Source organism: Leptonotus elevatus, chromosome 21 (genome assembly GCF_054856555.1).
Source record: "Leptonotus elevatus isolate MCC_2025b chromosome 21, RoL_Lele_1.0, whole genome shotgun sequence".
Lineage (NCBI taxonomy): Eukaryota > Metazoa > Chordata > Actinopteri > Syngnathiformes > Syngnathidae > Leptonotus > Leptonotus elevatus.
Window position 1 is genome coordinate 3,450,117 of NC_141259.1, and position 25,007 is coordinate 3,475,123.

The 25,007-nt window shown below is 38.9% G+C and overlaps 1 protein-coding gene across 8 annotated transcripts in view; it reads right to left on the minus strand.

The window, feature by feature from the left end:
• Positions 1-5,328: 5,328 nt before the first annotated feature.
• relch (RAB11 binding and LisH domain, coiled-coil and HEAT repeat containing) overlaps positions 5,329-25,007 on the minus strand; it is a 30,636-nt gene continuing 10,957 nt past the window's right edge. For 2 of the 8 annotated variants that reach the window (XM_086065724.1, XM_086065719.1), the window contains 20 exons: positions 24,750-24,773; positions 20,554-20,666; positions 20,373-20,463; positions 19,847-19,918; positions 19,120-19,260; positions 18,445-18,609; positions 18,226-18,373; positions 17,999-18,155; positions 17,806-17,929; positions 17,590-17,638; positions 17,350-17,429; positions 16,445-16,551; positions 16,258-16,357; positions 15,078-15,160; positions 12,147-12,210; positions 11,925-12,063; positions 11,734-11,850; positions 9,304-9,392; positions 8,953-9,023; positions 5,329-6,296 (listed from right to left, as the gene is read on the minus strand). In XM_086065724.1, the coding sequence (XP_085921850.1) occupies positions 6,176-6,296; positions 8,953-9,023; positions 9,304-9,392; positions 11,734-11,850; positions 11,925-12,063; positions 12,147-12,210; positions 15,078-15,160; positions 16,258-16,357; positions 16,445-16,551; positions 17,350-17,429; positions 17,590-17,638; positions 17,806-17,929; positions 17,999-18,155; positions 18,226-18,373; positions 18,445-18,609; positions 19,120-19,260; positions 19,847-19,918; positions 20,373-20,463; positions 20,554-20,666; positions 24,750-24,773 (2,055 nt within the window). In that variant the 3' untranslated portion in view covers positions 5,329-6,175. Of the gene's footprint in view, positions 6,297-8,952; positions 9,024-9,303; positions 9,393-11,733; positions 11,851-11,924; positions 12,064-12,146; positions 12,211-14,515; positions 14,599-15,077; positions 15,161-16,257; positions 16,358-16,444; positions 16,552-17,349; positions 17,430-17,589; positions 17,639-17,805; positions 17,930-17,998; positions 18,156-18,225; positions 18,374-18,444; positions 18,610-19,119; positions 19,261-19,846; positions 19,919-20,372; positions 20,464-20,553; positions 20,667-24,749; positions 24,774-25,007 lie in introns of those variants that run through there. The other 6 variants (XM_086065725.1, XM_086065722.1, XM_086065721.1 and 3 more) reach the window with 5 other exon arrangements.

Here is a 25,007-nt window from a genome sequence, read left to right on the forward strand (position 1 = left end):
TATCCACACAGTTCCCCTGCCAGCACCAATAAAACTCAAACTGCAAAGGAATCAAAGCCGAGCTTGTTTTGCTGCACCAAAACGTAAACTAACTGCAAGCAGACGCCATATGCCGTTTCATGAGCTTCTCGCTTCAAAATGACCTGGAGAAAGCCATATACAATCATTTTTCACTATGTAAGCACATTTGGTCGCATTGGTTTAGGCATCACTTTAAACTAATCAAAGTCCATGAAATTGCAAACACGGCATATTGATGCTGCAGATGAAGAAAACTGAGCTTCCTTCAGTGACATTCCAGCAGTATTATTGCTTCCACTTGTTCTGGAAACAGACATGACCCGTGAGTCACCCAAGTCGCTGCTGTGAGTAAGAGCTGCTGACTGAGGGCCACTTCTACATGCACCTAAAGGCCTTCTCTCCACATATTTGCATAGCCACGCCTCTTCTGGCAGGCGGAGGCATGTTTGATACAAAGAACAATAGTCAATCAGGCAGCACAGGAATGGGAGCTTGTAGCGGAACACATAAAAAGGCTTCAAGGACGCCCTCACTACTGAGCCATATCAATTATTTGTCCACCTGCGTGGTTATCAGCAAGAATAGTTAAATATTAGCTTGAATATGCAAATTCTTTATCAATGGATGGTACTTAACTTGCATAATGATCAACCGGTAAAGTTATATCAGCAACTATAATTCTTACGTTTAGAAATGTGCATTATTTTGTAGAATAAAATGCCATAAAAAAATACATTGACATGTGGATGGAGTTTTGCTGTTTGGCCTTATTGAATTATAAATGCCTCCAATTCTAAGGGGTGTAATTTATGTTTTTCAGCTAAAATCCTAAAATTTACATTATTTATTTTGCTATAGGCCTACTGTACAAGAAAACACTGCATTAAAAAATTAATGAATTATTCTAGTATTCTGATTAACTCATTTGCTCCCAAAAATGAAAACAAAAATCAATTTTAAATATTGCCATGGTCCCAAAAACGTATTTATGTGTTTTTTTATGTTTTATTTTATTTATGTATTTTTTTTTTCTTCTTTTTCTTCTTAAAAGAGCTCAGTATTGTTCATTCGGGAATGTCATCATCATTGCTATGTGTATGTGCGTGTGTGCGTGCGTGTGAGTGTATTCGTTAGTTCACCAAAAACCTATTAAAAGAATCCCATACCGTTCACCTAAACCGAACACCGCCGTCAGGAGACCCGAGGAAGGACCAAAGAAAAGAAAGGAAAGTGAAATCCAGCACCGACCAGACACCACCCACCGGGCCGCCAACCAGAGTTCTTCACCAACCCCAGAAACATCTAAATTCCAACAAATCAGGGAGACCTCAAGAGACCAAAGGAGAGACTGAGGAAAGGAAGGAAGGACAGACGAAGCAGAGTGCGATCCACAGACACCAGCCTCCACCGATTCAATGACCTGAGGAAGAAGCAGATTGTGTCTGAGTTTCGATAGATGCTGGTGTGGTGGATCTGGCATGCAGGAAAACCTCCACCAAAGAGGGGAGCCGTCGACCCCCGCCAGGACAGAGCAAGCGCAACACCTCAGGGCCCCCCAGGCCGCGGCAGCGCCAAAGGACGACCCCCGGGCCCCGCCAGGGCCACCGGCCGGAGAGCAAACCCACGAGCAGGAGCGCCCCCCACCCCAACACGGCCCGCGCCCCCAACCCAACGCAGCAGGACGGGGCACTGCAGGCCCGCCAGGCACCCCACCGGTCCACAGCCCCCGCTCCACCCCACAACCCCCTCTACTCTACCCCTAAACCTTGAATGTGACCCCACCCAGTGTATATACAAGTGTGTGTGTGTGTGGTACATTAAAATTGGAGGGGAGTTGTAGGGCGTAGACGGTGTTCCCCCCCCCCAAAGTGTGCGGTGGCTCTCGCTAACAGGCAGAATTAAGTAATCAGGTTTAGGTTAAAATATTCTATATACGTAGACCATGTTTCTATAAATTTTGATATTTGGTTTTTATTTGAGGCAGATATTTTTTCCATTAAAATGTGATTTATGAGGAGGTTAGACCATTGGTCGATATTCAGAGTTTGTTTATTTTTCCAGTTAACAAGAATTATTATTTTTTCAATAGTAAGGGCTACAAGTGTAGATTGAAATTGTTTATGTGGTAAGTCAGTTGTTGTTAAGTCACCTAGCAAACACAAGTTTGGAGAGAACGGTATCCTACAGTCCTAGATAGCGGAAAGTTTTTCTAAGACTTTAGTCCAGAAATACATAACCGGAGTACATAACCATAAAGCATGAAAATAAGTGACTGTAGTGTTTTGTAAACACTGGAGACAAATGTCGGAGTCTGAGAGTCCCATTTTCTTCATCATATATTGAGTAATGTATGTTCTATGAATATTTTTATATTGGATAAGTTGTAAATTTGTGTGTTTTGTCATTTTAAAAACGTTTCACAAACTTGAATCCAAAAGTTAGATTCCGGAGCTATAGACAAGTCTGTTTCCCATTTCGAGATGGGTAAAGACGTTTTATCAGTATATGAAAGTAACTTATATATTTTTGAGAGTTTTTTTGTTGTCGGAGAAAGCTTGGTAATATCTTTAGCTAAAACAGGCAGTTGGAGCGTACCCCGAAGTGTTGGAATTTGTTTCTTTATCATACTTTTAACTTGCAGATAATGTGAAAAAATTCCGTTTTTTATTTTGTATTTTTGGAGCAAGGATGTATATGATATAAACATATTATCTAAGAAGAGATGGTGGAGATGTGTAATTCCTTTCTGCTCCCACACACCTAAATAAAACGATTGGTTGTTAAGTTGAAAGTCGGGGTTATGCCATCGGGGAGAAATTCCACAGGGCTCCACTTGGGCTTTTGTAATTTCTAGTGCCTTCCACCAGGCAGTCAGGGTAGCAGAAATCATTGGGTTTTTAAAACAATTATGTCGCTTAATCGATGTTGTAATAAAGAGTAAATCTAGAAGTCTGAGGTTATTACAATCCTTCTGTCCTAGTTCCAGCCAACAGTTAGTATCTCTGTTGGGTTGTGCCCATAAAATGATATATTGTAGCTGGTTAGCTATTCTAGTAGTGCATATAATTTGGTGCCTCTTGACCTCCTTTGGATTTATTTTTCTGAAGAGTAGATCTTTGCTTTTTTTTTATTCCAGTAAAATTTTGTAACGGCTGAGTCCAACAACTGGAACCAGTTAGCCGTAGGTTTATTTTGGGTACAACTTTCATTTTAATAGTGGCTATTCGTCCTATTAGAGAAATAGGAAGATTATTCCAGCGCTCCAAGTCACTATAAATGCTATCCAGAAGTGGAGTAAAGTTTAAATGAATTAAATCAGTTAATTTAGGTGAGATTTTTATGCCTAAGTATTTTAAATTACCTATAGGAAATGAGTAGTGTGGGTCCTGGCTTGCAGGGTTCCATGAATTTTTCTGTAATAGGTTTATTTTTTAATGCTAGAGCATACAGAAGGCTTTGCCTCGAAGAGGTCACTTAAAGCAATGGTAGTTATTACAAAAAACGGCCAGCAGATGGCAGAAGGGTATAAGAGATCAACCAGGGCCATGTTGCAAAAAGGCACTTTCCCCCCAGTGTCTTAAACAGATTTGTGAATAATGATGAAACTTAGCTATAGTCTAATGCTAATTGCTGCAAAACGGAAACAGATATAAATATACTTTTTTTCTGATGAAAGAAGAGGTTCCATGTTTTTATAGGAACAGAACACAATATTCTGTGGGCCTTGCAAAATCGGTCAAAATCAAGTAAAACTGCGAAGGGGGTTTCTCCAGTGAAAATGGCTGGGAGTGAATGAGTTAATATTGTGTTTGGTGGAATATGAGTAAAGTAGCAAAAGCCGCCAGTTTGTATCCATCTCAGGGGGCGGCCCTTTGCCACTTAATGTTGACTGAAAATGACATCACAGTTGGTCAGGGCTCAGGGAACCACTAATTACGGCTCACCTGTTTTCTGGGATTGGTCATGTAACGTTCACAAGCTGAGTCTTGATTGGTCATCACCATTTCATTTCATTTTTCAAAATTTGTGGGCGCAGCTAAAATGGTGCCCAGTGATGGCGAGTGGCAAAGTAAGATGGCGACGCTGTCTTTACTTGCTGCATCGTTAGTCCATTTATAAATAAATCCGTGCTCGCCCCCCACTGTACAATATGAGGAAGTGCTTCTCAATTATTTTTTGTTGCATCCTCCCCAGAAAAAATATTTTGCGCCCCACAATTCTCTGCCAAGGTGCTAATTCTGTGCGCACTTTCTGACAATGAAAGCGCCACTGCCACCTACTGTAGTGCATGTGCAAATACATGTTAATCTAGTGTGGCAAAATCAAACAAACAAAAGCTCCCTGAGGTCACCCCCCCACCCCCAGGGGGCCCAAACTGGTAAGGACTGTTGTGAGCCTTCATTTGCGTCAGCGGTGCTTTATGAATGAGAGTGACAGCTTGATTTTTTTCTAAATTTTGAGGCCACATTTTATATACAATACTTGCCAATTACTTCACATTCAAATTTGACAAGGTCGTAAACAATGTGTCAAATTCACACAAACCACATTATGGCGAGTCTAGTCCACCAATATTATAAACCACTAAAGTTGGTGATTTGAGTTTGTAATGTCAACAACGGACTGAATTCTTCTAATTACAAGTAGCTGGGGTATTACAATGATATCGATGCTGCTACAAAGTCCTCCATACTGTTGTTTTAAACCCAAATGGGTTGAAGTTAGCATATAGGAACATCCAGGCGGGCGAGTGATCATTTTCAGGAAGGTATTGAAGCGGGTCCAAAATTAGTGACTTGAGGATTAAAATGTTTACAAAACTGTTAATTTTAAGGTCATATTCTTCTATAGTGTTGCTTTAAAGGTCCAAAAGGTTTTAAATTATCTTTAAATAAAAAATTTTGGGGATAACATAGCTTGTCCACTAATATTGCAAAACACAAAAGACGGATATTTGAGGTTACATCAAAGATTGAAGATTGAATTAAAAACTGTTTGGCCATTAAATTATATAACAGCTGTTACTCCTAAGGTTACATTCCGCAAGACTGTTGATTTTAAAACAGATGAGGTTTAAAGTTTGGAGGAAACAATTGGGAATGCCCCATATTCTGGACTTTGGTTTGTTGCTAATAGACTTTTGAGCACATCAAAGCGTTGACTCTGAGGGGTGGGGCTACCACAACAACCGTGTGTTTGTCTGTCCAATGACTTTTGTTTTATTGCCTTTAGCACCTGTCGGCACTTTGAGCCATAAAGCACTTTTTCTTTGCACTTACATGCATAACTGACAAGTGCACATGTAAATACACAAAGCATCTTTTATTACACCATGACACAGACTCCAAATATACACGAGTACCAACTTCTCAGTTCAATGAATGATAGTTATTTATGTTTTCACCTCAGATCTTACCTCTCCCAAAAACTGAACGGAATACCCACTATCCAATCAGAAAGACAGAACGTAACGGAAACAATAATATGGTCAAACAAAGCAAAACAACCAAACACAACAGTAGTGATCATCTTGAATGTGCATAAAGATATTTAAGACCAAAATAATGAAGTGCAAATTTCTTTGGACGTTGGAAATAAAGTGTTCTCCTTCAGTAAGATATAAATAAGTTATAAAATAGAAGCTATCAAAATGGACAGCAGAGACAGACATTTGAAGAAACAAAGGCAAGACGATTATTTCGAACTTCAAGTAGGCGATGTGTCCGAACCACATTCACGCACGCACACACAAACATTTGTAGTCACTTTCAGGATTGAAAGCCTTCCATTTTGCTTAATATCATCGGCCGTCCATTGTTTGCTCCAAAACGACACCTGTTAAAAATCGGAGGTGACCTCCTGCAGGTAGCTCCATTTCATGTCCTCCTCTGATGAAAAAATATTTGTTCATGACATTTCAGTCATGTCTTCAGGTCTTGCAACATCCAGGAAAGACATCCCGCTTCTGGATTTTCATCCTCTGCGGCGCTTCTTTTCGTAAATGAAAATGTCAAACAAAACACTGACTGAGATAAAAGCAAGTCAATGCCATCAGTTCATCTGTTAAAAATGCACGTCACGTGACTGGTCCTCTGCTCGGAGCATAACAGACGGGGACGGTCATCCGATGTTGCGAAGCGTCGCTTGACGCGCTTCACTTCTTCCTCTGGAAAACGTTGGCCAGCATGGCGCCCGACGTGGTCAGTTGACCCATCTTGCTTAGGAACTTGGTCTTGGCATCCTCGCCCACCAAACTGGATGCGATGGACATGGAGCTACAGACAAAAAAAGCAAAGTCAAGCTTCGCTTTGACTTACAATAGTGTGACTTTTGGTCCGAATTTAAATATGATCATTTTTGAGTCTAAATGTGTTTGCATGAGTTGCTAAGTGTGTCTTAGGATGCTGTTTGGCTAGTACAGCCCCTACCAGATGTTTTACAGTCAAACGGCTCAATTACTTCCCCTTTGGAATGAGCAGTTACAAGCTTCTGTTATTGCTCAACTAATTACTGAAGACTGACCTAATAGCACAATAAACCACAACAAATGATCCCAATGTTGTCTGATGTTACTTATAATGTGATTTTCTGCCAAAACTCAGAAAGTGTATGAAGCTGACAACTGTAAAACAAAGCAAAGTAAGATTTAATGATACATAACCACACCATAGACAAACAGATCTAATTCTCACTCAAATTATCCCAAATTCTAACAATTTTTAGTGTTAAACCTTAGCTTAACTTTAATCTTAGTGTGATGTTTTCCCTTTTCTTTTTATTCAAGGTGAAGAATAACTCTCACTAACGATGAAAGGGTATTTTGGGTCATTCCATGCCAAATCACCCAATGGGCAGATTTGGATTTCAATGAAACTTGGTGTACTTGTTGATAGTGATTGCACAACATAAAATCTCAAACTTGAGGTATATCGGAATAGGGCTTCAGGAGCTCCGGCTTGCTGAATTGTGTTTTGGGCAAAAAAAGGGGGCGTGGCCGCCTTCCTTTGAACTCATATCTAAGGAACTATTGGGTCTTCATAAAATGGGTATTGTTGGAAAGTAAATTCAACAAGGATTATTTTTTAGAAGATTTGTGCATATTTTAGGAACTTGACATTTTAATTTAATCTATAATTCGACCTTGAAAATGACCTTGTGATCACGTGACCTTATAATTTTTCATGAAATGCAATCTCACATGTTATCCAAAACATATACAACTTTCAGAGATGTAAAAAAAAAAGAAGAAAAGTTTAGTAGCAATAAGGAGTAAAAAAATAAAATAAAATCCATAACCTCAGTGATCCTCAATGTCAAATTATAGGTCAAAAGGTCAAATTACTAAAATATGAACCAAATTGATTTGGAATCCTTGTTGGATTCCCTTTCCAACAATACCTTTTTTGTGAAGATTGACCCAGCATTTCCTGAGATATAAATGATCAAAGGAAGGCGGCCATGCCCTTTTTTGCTGAAAATGTCCAAATTCGGCTGCCCCTAACTCCCAAACCCCTGCTCCAATTGACATAAAATTTGAGATTTTGTGTTGTGCCATCATGATCAACAAGTACACCAAGTTTCATAAAAACCTTAATCTTCTTGGTTAAACCCACACATAGGGGTATAGAAAACATCAGGGCCCAGTTGTTCAATTCTTGGTTATTTTAACCACTGTTTAACCCCTAACTGCCGGTTAGATTCTTAACCCGCCATTAACTAACAGGCCGTTAAACATGCGTTGTTCAAAACATGGTTAGTCACGCTGTTTGTTAACGGCCGTGCCGTTTGTCCCATAATTCCTCTTTTTGTTTACTCCCAGATGGGCAAAAGAAATGGATACCATGCAAACAACCCCTGGCACTCGCCGAAGGAGGAGGAACTTTTCTGCTGACAAAGAAAACGTTATTCAATCAATGGTTGAAGCAATTTAGGAGTTTTTGTGAAATATATATATATATAGTTTTTTAATTCATTATAATGTATTTTCAGTTATTTTGTGTAATATTTTTGCCAATATTTTTGTAGCATTTAATATTGCATGTTTTTGTTTCTCATATTTGTCTCTTTTTTTGTCTAATATATTTGTATTTTTGACTATTTGTATTTTTTGTGTAAAATTTTGATAGAATAGTTTTTAATTATTTTGCTTACTTCTAATATGTGTATTTTTCATCTAATATTTGTAATTATTACTAATATTTGTAATTATTGTTTTAAATTAAAATTAATTTTTTTTTATTATTATTATTTTTTATTAAAATTATAATTAATTTTAATTAAATAATTAGCCGCTATTCACAGGGTTGTTGTCTGTTTGATTATTGATGTGAAAGCAAACAAGAAACATCACAGGTTTGGAATCACCTCCCACTAAATGTTGGGCAAGCCCCCTCGCTGTCCATTTTTAGAACTCGTCTTAAAAAACGAATTTGTATTCTTTCTCTTTTGACTCAGCATGACACTTGGCATTGTATTACTGCCAAGTGGTGGCGTGTGCGTAACTCTATTCTTCTCAGAATAATCACCAATGTCAAAGTCAAGCACTAGATTTTCTTGCGCTTCGGGGATCATGAAGGCAGTATTATCCACGAATGCAGAGTTAGCCACACTTAAAAAGTTAGCGGCGGTCCTTAGGTGTTTAACAGCCGTTTATAGTTAACAGAGTTTTGAACAACAAGATAACAATGCCGTTAAAGTTAACAGTCGGTTAAATCTACTTAAGTAGTGGTTAAAGATATAACCGAGTTTTGAACAACCGGCCCCAGGTGGTAACTGACTATGACAAGTAAACCAAGTACGCCCTGGTAAGTGATTCTCATTTGAACACAATTGTAGCGTTGTTGTTGTTGTTTCATCTGTATAGTAATTGTACGCTTAACACGACGTATGCTTGGTGAAATTAACACAACACAAGACGGCCGCTTGTCTCACCCTTGTGCATCTCCCATTCCTCTATTTTCCACTTTGATCTCACACTCTTTGACCATTGAGCTCAGAATCACCTATGGAGGAAAAAAAATGACACATAAACACGATGATAACGTTAAGAAGGTATTTGTATGTTAGCAGGTTCCTTAATAGGGCGACAGTCTGGAAACAAATTCCAAAGAAGCAAGAGTCGGCTGATTGTTAGTCACCTTGGGAAAAACGCTCGCATGAAAAGGGCTCGCGTGAGATTTGGAGACGCAAATAAAAGCAGTAGGAGTTTGGGTGGAGTGTCACACGGTCACGACTTCACTGTGTGGGAAGTTGAATGAGCGTGCGAGCGGTCGGTCTGCTGACCTCGTGCTCTGGGGAGAGCTGCTCCATGTCGGCCCGGAGACACCTGAGGCCCGGCAGGAAGTGGTTGGTCATCACCTCCTCCGATATGACTGTGCATGCCAGGTTAAGGACTGCATCATATGTTGGGTGGGGGACAAGACCTGCAACAGCTAAAATGTATGGCAAAAGTATTAGCCCCCCGTTGACCTTTTGCCAAATTTCAGGTTTCAAACATAAACATATTAAACTAGATTAAAAACAAACAAAAATAAATATACACTCCTGTATTTTTTTATTTTATTTTATTTTTTACAAATAACTGAAAAGTAGGATGTGCAAAAGTATCCACCCCCTTTTGTCAGAGCAGCCATCATCCTACTTCTACAGAGCCCCAAGATGACATGGTAGGGGAGAAAAAATTGCGTTCTCTCGCAATTTTTTATTTATTTATTGTTACGCATTTATGTAGTTCCAGGCATTTATGTACTTATGTACTGTAGCGTCAAATGCGCGGGCGGGTGAGAGGTGGCGGCACCATAGCATAGATATCGACGGCAGAACCTTATCGAAAGAAAATTCAATTAAGCTGTCCCACGGCTGTGGATGCTCCATCCTCATCACTTTTGGTCACACCAAAGTTGACCCGGAAGTACAGTTACATCAAATCGATTAAAAAAAAATTGCATCCCCTCACAAAAAAAAAAGAAGTTTGTTTTTTATTTGTAAAAAAAAAGAAGAAAAGTTTAAACTATCATATTAATTTCATTCCACTCACATGATTGTGTCCCATTTGGTGTTGATTCTTCACTCAAAAAAATTAATAAATTAAATTTTATAACTATGTTTCAAGTCTGAAATGTGGCCAATTGGTCAGAATGGAGGATAGTAAAGGACGGATAATAGTTTTGCGAGGCACAGTAAATATGATACGCTGTTTTGGCTTACATGAAGCAACTTCCTTGTTCTTCTTGTATTTATGTGCACAAGTGACTCCCAAACTGGAGTACTTAGTGAGAACCCAATTTGTTTTGAATCTCTGCCACAATACTGTAAGGGATCCACGGTTCTTGCCACCTCTCTATCAATCTCTACGACAAGATAATGGAGAATGCCAAATCATAGCCTGTCGTGCAAACTTTCAGAGATATTTTCCCAATGTCTGAGTACACCCTACTTACTGCTGGTCAAAAATGGTCTATCGAAGAAATAACCACATTCATTTTGTTAACCTGACACGATTAGTTTATTTTTTACGTCAACCTAGGGCTGCTCCATAATGAAGAAGATATTAATCACAATTATTTTGGCAATAATCGAAATCACGATTAGGACAATCATTTATTCTTTGGTACAAAACAAGAAAATGTTTAAACGTAAAAACTGTTAAGACAAATACTTTTTTTTTGAAGCACTGTAATTAGGCAAGTTCCTTTTGGATGAAACTAAATGTTATTAAATTTGTGGTTTTAAAATTTAAAAAGGTGCAAATGTAGAAATTTAAACAACTCAAAATTAGTATTAATAATCTTTTTTTTACGATTTTGCTGATTTTGGAATTGTGGAGTGTAATAATTGAAATTGTAATTTAATTTCGATTAATTGTACAGCCTACCTCAACCAACTAGTTATATATACACGAGTTATTGTGTTCCAAGTTACAGGAAGCTGAAGTCCATTCAATATGTCTTCGGGCAACCACACCCCGACTGGTCGCCAGCCAATCACAGATTAACACCTCACCAAAATGTCAAGTTGTTTCTAAAAAACTTCTTTGGCCAAATACGGCAGATTCCATTAACAGTTCCAAACATTCCATCATCATGACCACCTGTTTGATCTCTATTTTTGCAGTGATGTGAACGTTCAATATCAGAGGCTGCGTTGCTGATGAGAAGAGAGCGCAGTGTCGTGGGAGGTCAGGCCAGCGTTCCTTTTAGCTAGGCCTGCGCTGTGAAATGACAGCCTGACGATGACCCACAGGAATGAATCTCTGACCGGTGGTGTTGCTGCCTATGTGCGCGCTTGGGAGGGGGCGGGGCTCCCAGGGGAGACACGGGAGCATGTGCAAAGCAAAGAGACGTAGCAGGACAAGAGAAGAGAGGGAGGTGGGGAAATGGAAGAGCTATTCTGAGTAAACTGAACCGAGCGCTGAAGCTGATGGTCACTTGTGATTCTCTCACGCTCTTTCTCCCTCATCCTCTCTCCTTTGCTTAACCAACCTTGTAATTACGTCTAGTCCCAAAAATAGGGGGGGGGCGGGGGGGGTTGGCAAGCTTATTTTCTTTCTTTCGCTTCCTGCCAAACGACAGAAGACCTCTGCCAAAGCACACACATAACGGGACCACAAGCCGGGGGCCACTCTTGATGCGTACCGTGAGGATCAAGGCCACTATCAGACCAGTGCGGCTCAATGTGAAGTGACCCCAAACACGTGGCGGCGAAAAAGGATACAGCAGCAGGAGAGTGCGCTGTAGGCCTCGAACAGCTGCGTGGCGATGTCGATCCGCTTGCTCTCCACCGATTGGCTGTTGTTAGCCTGCGCCAGTTTGTGCAGGTGCGGCAACACGACTGGACCAAGGAGCACAAATGGCAAGTAAATACCAAACGTTAGATTTTCTTTTGTTCTCATCATTTTTGCATACACTCGTCTCTGAAGCGCGGCTCGGCGTTGGGTCCGACACGTCCGAACGTCCTGATGATCTCCATGTGCAACGAATGTTGATCTTGATACTGAGGGTCTTCTAGGAAGGATGCCAGCTGCATCTTGACACGCTCCAGCAGCTGAAACGGACACAAAACATTGATAATCTCTACAGTACATTGCAATTGGGATGCAATTGTGGAGATATTTTTGGACTTCTTACCTCTTTCTGTGTCACGGTCTCCATTATAGTACCAAAGGCAGGAATTGTGGATATCCTCACAGAGCTAAGCACATAAAAAGGTATGGTGACTTTTCAGAACCACTGTGCCATGTACTGTATATGTAGGTCTAGTTGTCCATTGAAGGCACCTACACACAAATTGCCTAAAAACAACTTCACGAGCAGAGGCTTTGAAATAACAATACTGTAATAATATAAGCAGGCCAAAAAGAAACTGCTGATGCCAGCTACATAAACTAAACATTTAGACAAGTTCTGCTGATGGCTGCATGTTCAATTTTACAGGTTCTTCACATTTTGCTGATCTGGCTGAGAAGTTACGTGTTTATGTGATTCAACATAAAATGAAATGAAAACTTTAGGGCAGTAAAGTAACTTTAACTGGCAGGTACGGCATCATCGTACTTAACAAAGAAAAGCGTAACACCACATATAGAACTATGTTTGCTATCTCTGTTTACTTTAGATTAAAAAAAAGGACCACACCAAAAAGAGAAAAGAGAAGTCATGTAATTTTGTGATAAGTTATTAATTTTATAAAAGTCACATATTTGCTAGGTAAAAAAATATTGTGTCATAATTGCACGAGTGTATTATGCTTTAGTATTTGTTTCACAAAACAACTGACAATCTAACCTAGGGCTGTCAAAAAATTTCATTCAGGAGCCACTTTCACTTAAATTTCGGTCAGACGAGTATGACCGTAGCCTAATAAGCTATAAATAATATTTTTTTTATTTTTTTGTGTGTGTAGATAATTACACGTACATAAATTAAGTCGATTAATTTAGTAGGGGACGGGAGCTGGAGGCTAATTTGACACTTTTTTTGACATTTCCCTTAATTACAACGTCCTTCCTCTATATATATATATATATATATATATATATATATATATATATATATATAAAATTATCTTTTAACTGAAATTTAACTTTATTTTGTTTGCGTGCAACTCTTCATTAATAACTTTTGAGGTAACAACCCATATAAAAATTAAAATTAAGCATTAAGGCATTTAATTTCCACATTCATTTTTAAGGTACAACTAATCTTTTAATTTGCAAAAGTTGCTGATGTGGATATGGATAGTACGGAATTTAATTCATATAGTTAAAGATTACCTTACAATTGCCTCCCTTCTAATGACCTCTTTTACAAGGTTTCTGCAGTTACCAGCAAATCTAATTTAATGCTTTTCAATGTAAGTTAAAACTAATTTAATGCCCACGTCTTACTACATAAGCACACACACAGGTATATGCATATACTGTTTATATATTAGGGGTGTCAGTTGATTACAATTTTAATCGCATGATTTCCATAGCAAAGTCACGATTAATCGCAAATGAATCACTTAATATATTTGTTCTATATCCAAAGTTTTTTATATTCTTGTTAAATAATAAACATAAAGGTGGACTAATATGATTACCAAATACACATGTGGTTGTAACTTTTAGTTCATTGATACGGCAATTTATAGTAAAGTTCATGAAAACATTTTAATTTAAAATTTTATACTAAACAGTAAAAAGCAGAGTGAAACATTGTCTCATGTTAATGTTGAGGTAATATTCTGCCAATATCTGTGATATTAGTGTTTCATTTTGGACATTGGTGACAGGAGCATTACATTTTTCTTTTCAAATTGAGAATAATTGGCATTTGGAACATTAAACAACTCCTGAACTACAGGCCATTTTCTTCATTGTAAATTACAACTAGTCACCATTCCCCACAAATTCTTATATTTGTATCACAGTTATTATTGCTAAATTGTGTTATGGTGCCTCTTTTATACAACGCCGTAAGCAAAATAAAGCATGAACAACAATTATGTAGCAACAAACAATTTTTAATACCTCTGGATATCGTATTTTATGCTTTTTGAAATTTAACAAAATCTAATCACGTTTAATGCTTTTTAATGACTTGCAGAAACCCTGTGTCTAATTATATGGTATCAATGATCTATTAAAAAGAAACGGAAATGTCATAATAGTGTGCGCCAATAGTGAGAATGATGTGATGAAACAGGCTGCATTCCAAGAGTGTTAATGCTCACTTCCTCATCTTATTCATTAAAAATAAGGATGTGGCAAGATAAATTCATGAACTCATTCCATGGCCAATTAGCATTTCAGTCTAGCCAAGCTTGAAGGCAGGATGTTGGCTAAGCCTTCCCATGAATTATTCCAGTGGGACAGCAAGATGACATGTTAGCTTAACATTCACAGCTGCTCACTATGAGCAAGCTCTGTAAAAGATGATTTTTGACACCGTTCGGATGCAGCCTGCGAGCAGACATTGGTCACAGGGAGGTGTTCTGTCGTCGAGTGACTCACAATTCAGGCCCATTGCATAGCGTTATAAGGGCCGGGGCCGCCCGGCGATCTACTAATGCTTCACTCATGCCTCGGAGAATCAACTGCAAACCCACCACAGAGATGAGAGACGAAGAGAGAGAGAGAGAGGGTAGGGGAGGTGATGACAGAAGGTAGCAGGGATAATATAGAAGAGAGAAAAAAGAAAGAGGGAAAAAAAAAATGGAGAAAGTTGGGGGTGAAAACCAGCCGCGAGCTGAAGGTTTGGTCAGGAGGAGGGCTTCAGCCTCAATGGATTGGGGTGAGCATTGAGGTGATGCATGCTGGGGTTGCGCAATATCGGCAGCGTGCAAACATCCAAGCGAGACGAGTTATGTAAACTGACAAGACGATGAAAAACGTATGCGATGCTCAGCCAGATCCTATACATGTGCAACTCCATACAAGCACTGCAAATGAATCCAAGTTTATAGGATAGGCTGACTGCTGCAGTGTGATGGCTGTCAGGCGGCAAAGAGAAGGGGTGGGGGGGAAGAGACGCCGCGCAGTAGACTGTTACTGTTGTTATTGTTGATCCACTTACATTTCTGGGTCGGAGGACAGTGTGATGAGAGCCGGCACCACTCTCTGGGCGACCAGCGTCTCATTCACCCCCTTCACCAGCAGCTGATCGGGTTGGACAGAGCCAGACGTGATGTCACAGAGGAGGGCGGTGCATTGGACAAGAGTGAGCGACACCGCCGATAGATAGGATAGATAGAGAGAAAATAATAAATAATATAGTGAAATAATGCAAAGAAAAAGGGGAGGGGAGAACATAAAAACAAGGAGCAACAAATAGAATGCAAGCTACGCTTTTCTAAATTTACAATCAACACCCAACAGACAATATGGCTAAATGTTGATCTGTGGGCTCTGAGAACAGACTCCAGATCAGATTGAATCCATTTTCCATTCAATAATTGAGAACAATAACGTAATCTGATCCAGGATCTGTGTTAGGCCACCACATTTCAACCTGTGGTTCTGTGCAAAATGGTGGACAAGCTACACATAATGGGATGGTGACAGTGAGGCGTGTTCGTGGGGGAATGGGGAAGTACTTCACAATAAGGGGGAACATAGATTCAGCTGAGCACTCCTCCTTCCACAAGTTTACATCAAGTGAGGCCTGGTTCCACTGTTGGGACTACAGTACATGTACACATCTCATTGGACAGGTAGATGTGATTTGTTATGGTTTAGTTACATTGCTTTGGTCAGCGCTTCATTGCCTGGAGCCTTGCAAATGTACAATTCAACTGCATTGATGGAATAAAAAAGCCAACAGGCAGCGACTTTGAAAAACAACTGCGGTATTAGATTTCCTGAATGACCTTAAGTACTGAAACTACACACGTCCAATTAAATTATACTTTCCAAAACTCTTTTGCTGACTTCAGCATTTTAGTGACAGGTCCAGATATTTATGTGGTGGGGTTTGGGGCCAGTAAAATGCCTGATCAGAACTTGGAGGTGCTAAATACAGTGGGATCCAGGCACTCATGATCGGCGATTACAGTTACATTTACAGGCTTTACAACATGAGATGCAGGTTTAACAGCAGCAACCGCAAGCAAAGCTAGCACATATGCAGCAAAATGGATTACATGTTAATGGATTGCATTTAAAAATCTAAATTACATTTTTATAAACAATATTATTAGCTATATAATTTGTTCAACTGATGCTTGTCTAAAAATGTTGTTTAGATTTTTCTTTACCTCAAACATCCGTGCTGACGTACATCGGACCAGTGCAGAGGTGTGTACTACTCCGTACCAAAGAACAGTGAGCAGTAACTCGTGGTACACTGGATTAGCACTGAAATCAACAAAAAGATGAGACATTTTAATTAATGTGCAACCTGTGTGTGTGTGTGTGGGGGGGGGGGGGGGGGTTGTGTCTCACCCCAGCTCTACAAAAGACGCTTTCAGGCTGTCGAGAGGTGCGTGGGACAAAGACAGGGTTGTCATAACATCCTCTAAGAAACCCACCAACAACTTGCGATCCTCCTCCTTTAGACACAGGAGGAAAATGTTTTTTATATCTAATATTAAGAGTAGGGATGGGTGAGTACTGATACCAAGTATGACATAATATTACATGTGGTGTACCACAGGGATATATCTTGGGACCCAAGCTTTTTATTTTATATATTAATGATATTTGGAAAGTCTAATGTTTTAAAAATGCAATTTTTTTTGCAAATGACACAAATATTGTCTGAACTGGCAGAGATTTGCAACAGCTATGCCTATTACTGATGGTCAAAATGGAATTGTTAAAAATAAAAAGTTGGTTTGATGTAAATAAATTATATGTATGTAGAGATGTATGTACAATTTTATAATGTAGACTTAAGCTTTGTTTACATGGAGGTTTGCATTTAATCTTCTGAAATGTATGGATTTATTTGTGTATGTTTTTATGGATCTTTAATTATTATAATGTAAAGGGGGTATGAACTTGATAAGCTTCGCTTTCTTCTGCCTCTTCTTAAACTTGCATCTTATCATATTGTGCCCTTTCTTTCCTCTGTCATGTTTTTATTGATGTGCTTGTTTGAAATACATAAAAATCAAATCAAATAGTTTGTAGAAATAGTTATGTATCAAAAGTATTAGTGGTATCGGTACTTAGTATCAGTGACTACTCAAGAGCTGAGTACTGGGACTCGACTGGTATCAGTCTGGATTTAAAAAAAAGTGGTATCAAACATCCCTAATTGAGAGGGGGAAAAAAATGAAAAGATGCATTAATGGTTCACTAGATTTGATTTGAAATTTAGCTTTCCCACCACCACATCACCCTACCTGGTTATAACACGTCAGTACTCCTGTGGCGTAGATGGGGACAGTGGCTTTGGTAAGAATACCATTCCCAGATGAAGCATCTATGGAGGGAAAAAACAGAGCAATTTAGGTCGGTAACTATTTAAAAATGAGTTTTAAGTTGCCACTTTTCAAGTTGTCACATCTTTCTCCCAGGAAAGATAAAGACATTCTTACTTTTAATGTGGTAACAATTGCATAGTTTAAGTGTTCCACACTCACCGACATTCTCTTCAGACAAACGAAGAATCTCTTGAAATTGAGGTTTAACCTGCAAAATTGTGATAAGAAAAAGTCATCACTTTAATTGCAAGACATTTCCTGATAAGATATATTAAAATCACCAAGGGAACAGACAATGGAAAGTCATTAAAGTGAGGCACACAGTGAACTGAAAAGGCTTCAACATATGAGTATTTCCATAAAGATCTGATTCACCTTCGTGTTGGTAAAAATTTTGCCAAAAGTTCGACAGAACCTCCAAAAGAAGCGAGAGAACTCATGAACGCAGGTGGAAGATGTCACGTTGATGCGACCCACGATCTCGATGAGCTGAGGAAGTCTTCAGAGAAAATGAATCGGTCAGGTTTGACGTCTGAACACATTTACAGTATTTGTGTGTGTGTCTCACAGCTGATTGACCACCCAAAGCAGGCTTTCCCATCCGGTGGTGCCTTCATGCTCCAGTTGGTGATCGTAAAGAAGCAGCAGGGCACTGAGCATCTCCCTGCTGCCGATGATGGTGGCCACATCCTGGAGGGGAGAAGCCGGCCTCGGGAAGCGAGTCACTGCAAGGATAAATACACGCTAACAGCTGATAAACACAGAGAGAAGTTTCTTCGTGCCTCGCACCCGTACCCTCAATTGCAGGTATGTCTCCATGGAGTTTGGCTTGGCTGGCGAAGGGTGCATTCTGCAGCACCACAGCAAAAAGGGGCGGGACCAGACTTTGCAGCGCTGACAGGAACACGTGCAGCTTGTGCTCATCTAGGCCATGTTCGCCCTGCTACAAAAACAGATATTGAACTTTCAGAGGAGTAAAGGCGTCTATGCCAAAGTCAATATGTTAGCACGTACCATGAGGAGTTTCTCTATCCGTGCCAAGAGAGAAGGGATGAGTGAAGTGTACAGGGTTCCCAATTCTGTTGTCCATGCAGCGAACGCGGGAATGAAGACCTGGTGGACGGCACTGACTACCCTCTCTGAAGGGTCGCCAAGCGACAGCAGCATCAGCTCAAAACCCTGAAGAAAAATACACAAACGGCCCCAAAAAAACCAAGTAAATGATGGATGAACTTTGAACACCATTAGACAACATCTTGGGAGACAGCTTTTAATCAATTAACTGATAGTCAAAAGTGGTTCTAGACTCCTTAGTTCTCACTTAATTTTCTTTGAATTCTATGCTTCCAACTTTGTGGGAACAGTTATGGAAAGGCCCGTATATCATGCCAGCAGGACTATGGCCCACAGCACAAATGCATTGTGGGAAAGGTTTGGAGTGGAAGAATGTCACTGGCTCGCATAGTTTGAAAGGGAGAAAGCCTCTGGTTCAACATTAGTTGACTTAACAAATGATCTTCTGGACGAACTGGCAAAAGATTCCCACAGATTCACTCTACAACCTTTCTAGTCTAGTCTAGAAAGTCTTTCTAGACTAGAAGCTTTTACAAATTTTCAATGAGCTGTCTGGTGTACCAATACTTTTGTCCATATTTAATTTCATTAAAAGTAGTATTAGCAAATAAATACCTGTGAGTATTTGTCAGCATCATCTATGTAACCCATAATAATCCCAAGACTCTTGACCACAGCCTCTCGGACCATGTCAGCCTTGTCCTCGGCGAGCATCTGCTGCAACATGGACAACACTAGCGAACTTCGGATTTCCTTCTGTATGAACAGAATCAAAACCAGACATTTTATTTTTTTTATCCTTTTTTTCCACCAACTGCCCAATCACCTGTTAACCCTATAAAGCCTGCTTCAGTTAAGACAGCCATTTAATTAAGTTAAGCCATGAAATATATGAAAATTCTGATTCTTTGTAAATAGAGTATTTATTGGTCCTTTTGAACAAATAAACAAAACCAAATCAACTTCCATATATGACTTTTGGTTTGTGTCATATTTGATACATCCGGTCACAATGCTTTAAATTCGTACATAACTGTCAAAAATATAATAATACACAGACATATCAAACATATTAGCATTTCCAAAAATCAGAAAAAACATTTCCCACTATAAGTATAGGTGTCTATCCTTTTTCAATTGAGGCGATCTTGCAAGGTTGCTGGAAAAGCCATCAGATGGGTGATACTGCCCTCTAATGGATTATCCGTGCAATGCATGTGTCAGATCATATACGTCAGGGTTTTAATCGGGGGAAGGGGTTATTATACTCATGAAACAGAGTGCTCAAAATGCCTTGTATTTAATGATAGGTTTGGTTTTAAAGGGTTATATGGCAACTTACAGGAAAGTACGGTGCTAAAGCTCCACAAGACTCTGCCACAAGAAGTCTTCTCTCTGGATATTTGTGGTTAATCTGAAGAAAGAGGACGTACGAGTGTAAACTTGTGCAAAAAAGGTGGAAGGACAGCTGCTGCAGAATGGAAACAAGGTCGACCATCATCAACATGCTGACCATGTGGAAAGCGCAAGTTGTCTTTAAGGAGGAGATTCTCAGTCTCCAAAACAGAAACAGAAATATGTTCATAGCACAAAAAAATTAATCATGAAAATTGTAACAATTGTATGTTGTTGTTTTCATCTTCAAAAGACAACACTTTTCAAATATTCTTATCATTCCCAACAACAATACATTACTCATGTAAAATGGTTGACCGCTCATCAGTATTTTCTCTAAAGCTTAACTTCACACTTTGGCCATGAGTAGTGGCGTTTAACTCAACCCCCGACCCTGCATCAGTACCTTACACAGAGGACAGCAAGATGGAGAATTCTGGACAAGTTGTTTAGATGGCCAAAGTAAAGTGTACCTGTTCCCAGCACTGAGGAAGAAGCTCCGCCTCAACACGCGTGGGACCCACATGCCTCGCAAAGGCAACACATCCCGTCAAGATCATTTGTCTTCATCAAACAAACAAACAATGCGTCAATTTCACTGACTTCAACACATTTGTGCAATCTATCTACACATGCATCAAAGTGTGCACACACCTCTGTTCGTCATCTGGTCTCTTGATTAAGTTAAAAAGGATGTGGAGAAGCTGGTCTCTCTCTTTGGACTCTGGGTGAAGGCAGGCGGTACACAGGATGAGAGGGATCAGCTCCTGAAGCATCAAATAGAGAAGGAAAAGAAGCTTGTCAATTATTTTGTCGATGTATGCAACATACAGAAACTGCAATCAAGAAGGAATACATAAAGGAGAGAAAATGGGCATTTGGGAAAATAAAACATTTATTTGCTTTAAAAAATTCTGCCCTTTTTTAAGAGTTCAGACAGAGTTTATGGACCTTCCAGGCAGAGCAAAGTATTTTTGTATTTGATGCAGGGCTTCCATGGCCAAACTGTGGTGAGCCCGGCATTTTGCCGCGCGCGCGCGCACACACACACACACACACACACACACACACACACACACACACACACACACACACACACACACACACACACACACACACACACACACACACACACACACACACACACACACACACACACACACACACACACACACACACACACACACACACACACACACACACACACACACACACACACACACACACACACACACACACACACAAATTAGAGAGTGCATACTGAGTTATAAATGCGTTGTTTTTCCAGCAGCATATGATATTTTTCCTGCCCCTGTGCTGGAAAAGCATACAAAACCCCAACACCCATCTGAATTAATGGAGAGAATTTGGGTAAAGATAGACTGTGATGAGTCACACTGGCCCAGCCCAGTAAAGCACACTTATAAAAAGAACAAGCAGTGATTTTATTTTAAGTGCTTAGTTCAAGTGACGCACACACAACAACAACAAAATGCAAATGAGCCTCAAATTCAATCATCTTAAGGCCCTGGCCTTTTCAAATATAATCAACGGATAATTCACAAAAGCCTTTTAAGCAGCACAGGTCCAGGTCCAAGTGTATCTGGTGCGAAAACTACTTTAGGTGGATAAACCAAAGCAGGGTAAACACAGAAGTAGGGCGGGTAGAGCGGGAATCATAAACCTAACAACATAAGCACCCTATGTGAGAATGACTGCTTACAAATGTTGTTTACTTTACCTTGAATTATACAATTGTGCTGTCAATCATAACTTAATCTACCGTTTTTTTCATATTTATGCTTATGAAATGAGTTACTGAAACAGTTTTTGGTAGTGATTATTGATCATAAACTGTGGTAACAGATAGATAGAATACACTAAACGTAAATTAGCTAAATCAGAGGCTGTTCTTTATAAAGAATTTCCGGAATAAGAAAGGTGTTCATATATTGTACTCTTGTGCTGAAGTTTGGGAAAAACAAAACAAATTAAGACCCAATTATTAAATTACAGAAAAAAACTGTGAGAATAATTAATAAGGTTTATAATAATAAGGTAAATTATTTTCAAAATGTATGGATATTGTGTATTTGAAGACACTGGAAATGCTTTTTTGTGCTATGGACAATCGGCTACCTGGGTGTATTCAGAATTTCTTTAAATTAAACTATAATTTAAGGGGTTGATTTTTGTTTGAAACATGTAAAGTGAGGACCAACATAAAATACAGATGTGTTTCAGTTTTAGGTATAAAATTGTGGAATGGACTTGATACATTCAAGTTGTGCACGTACTTCTCTATTGGGGTTTAAGAAACATTTTTAATGTAAAATAATTAATGGTTATAATGCAATTGATAAAATAAAACATTTAGGAGTTAGTATTAGTATATTTATTTATTTTGCTCTGATTCATGGGACAGTATTGGATAGGCAATAATATTCCTGGTGGATGTTTGTGTTTTCATTTCTGTACTATGTATGGAACTAAAATACACCATTCGTGCATTAATTAATTTATTGATTTTATCTAAAGCATGGCATCGTTATGATTCAATGGTAAATGACTCCAATGCCTGTAAGTTTTTTTCTTGCAGTTTTTAATGCACAAAAAAAATGTAATCGTAGTTTCCGCCACTTCTTAAAAGCCATTACACAGACAAGCATTTTAATGGGATGATAGTGGCTTGTTGGAAAGGATTCAAATGTGTGTGTGTGTGTGTGTGTGTGTGTGTGTGTGTGTGTGTGTGTGTGTGTGTGTGTGTGTGTAAGGAAGGGGGGGGGGGTATTTTGTTTAATAATTTACCATGATTGATAGTGTAGCCAGGTGGCAGGCAGTGTTTCAAAATATCATTCCAACGTTTGAAACACTTTTTGTTCTTAAGTGTCACAATTTTAACAACTGAAGGTGTGTCTCCTTGCTCATAGAGGTAGGAGATTCAAGTTGCAACCGCTCAGTGTGTGGGTGTGCGTGTGTCTCATGGCTAATGGCTTAACGGACTTAGTACAAAGTCCACATGTCTCACAACAGATCCCTCAGTGTTCTGATGTGTGTGTTTTTGCTATTCTTGCACTTCGGGTTGTTTTTCTTGATTTCACAAAGAGATTAAATTCTCTATAACTGTTGGTGGTTGACTAAAACAACAAGTGTGAACAACTCCAACATGACTTCCCTCTTATCAGGTTTCAACACTGGGTGCACAATTAATGTTCACACTAAGTTTGTGAGCATTTATTTATTTATTTGCACTTTTCATTTGCTTTTCAGAAGCAAATAATATTCCTAGAATATTGATTCGTTTATAGTAAAAGTTGTAGTCATGAAATTGAAGCACAAAATCTGCTTTAATTATATGTGAAAATGTTGCATGGATCCAAGTGAGTACACCAGCATAAAGAAAATATCTAAAATAGTGATTAAAGTTGAGGCAAACAAGATAATTGAGGGATACATTGCATAACGGATGAACAAAAGCTAAAACTTCATTTTAGGTCTTTAAGGACTGTTATTTTCATACATTAATTTTCTACGATGAAAAATAATACAGCATGCTATAGCTCTGACAATGAAAAATTATGGCAAGTTAAGGTGGACACTGCCCGGATGCTTTAGCATAACATCACAAAAAATATATTACATTTATTTGCACTTTTCATTTGCTTTTCATCAACAAAACCAAGGAATGTTGTGTGTTTTTTAATTCCCCCTCTCTATTTTTTAAAGGAAATTGTTAAACTGTATTCTTCTCGCCTTATTGTGGAATCTACATTTCATGCCGGATTCTTCTTGTATAATTTTCTCCAGAAAGTATGGAGGACCAAAAATGCCCCCCTCCCACGCACCCCCCCCCCCCACAATAAACCTCCCACATGAATAAATAAATACAAGTAAAAATAAAAACCAATATAAAAAATATAATCCTAAAATTAAGTATAAAAAGACAAAAATTAAGTAGTAAAAGTAAAAAAATAAATACAAAAATAAAAACAGAGACCCCCCTGCAAAATAAATAAATAAATGTGGAAATTCAAAAATATATAAATAAATGTAGATGTCAATCAATAAATAAAAACTCTCTACTCTCATATTTATTTATTTCATGCTGCATACACCATCAGCATGAAATGCGTCATGAAATGTTATTCAAATGAGGGGCCGGTCCTAAGTTTGTTTGGGCTGAACTATTCACCTATTCATTTTTTTTTATTTTATTTGAGCATTTTTGGTCCTTCATATGATGGAAGTATTGTAGTATCCTGACTTACAAGTGTCTCAACTTAAGAATGTTTTTTATTTGCAGTCGTCACCAAGTCGATTTTTTGCTTTGTGTTATAATTGATTTATGGGTGCACTTTAGAGACACCACAACAGGAGTCAAGTAAAAAACTAAATGGAGCAATTTAAGTGGAACCATTTAGTGAAAGCTTGGTTCCTTTAAAAAATAAGACAACAAAAAGGAGACATTTGCTTGGGTTTGATTCACTAATTAACAAATAAAACAAACAAAAAACAACAACTATTTTTTTAAATTTGTTTACATTCTCTTTTATTTAAGTTTTCATTTCAATTTTACAGTAACATTACCCCCCCCCCCCCCCCCCCCTCAAGACCTGGAAAATATTTATTTCAACGGGGAAAGCTAACTTGCAATAGGAATGATTTGAGTTAAGAGTTTGGCCACAGAATGATTTTAATTTGTAAGTCAAAGTACCACTGCAATTTCAGATTGTGACCCAACATAATTTACACCCCTAATGGCCAGACTGCAACTGTAGCCAACAGGCATGCGTTACAGCTTGTTTGGAGTCGTGTGAGGAACCATGCAGATGAGCGTGTGAAGGACTCACCTGGCAAAGATGTGCAACCATTCTCTAGAGGAGAGGCATGCACCAGAGTGAGAGAATGAGTGAGACGAAAAGAGAAGAAGAAAAATAAAGCCAGTGAAGGCAAACGGAGTGCAAACATGAGTGGCAGACAACACAGCCGAGGCAGAATGATAGCCGGTGCATAGGGACATCTGCATGATAAACACTCAATAGATGGACACACATCAGCATGGCTATATGTATAGTTTTAAACAGTGCACACATATTTTAGATGGGCAT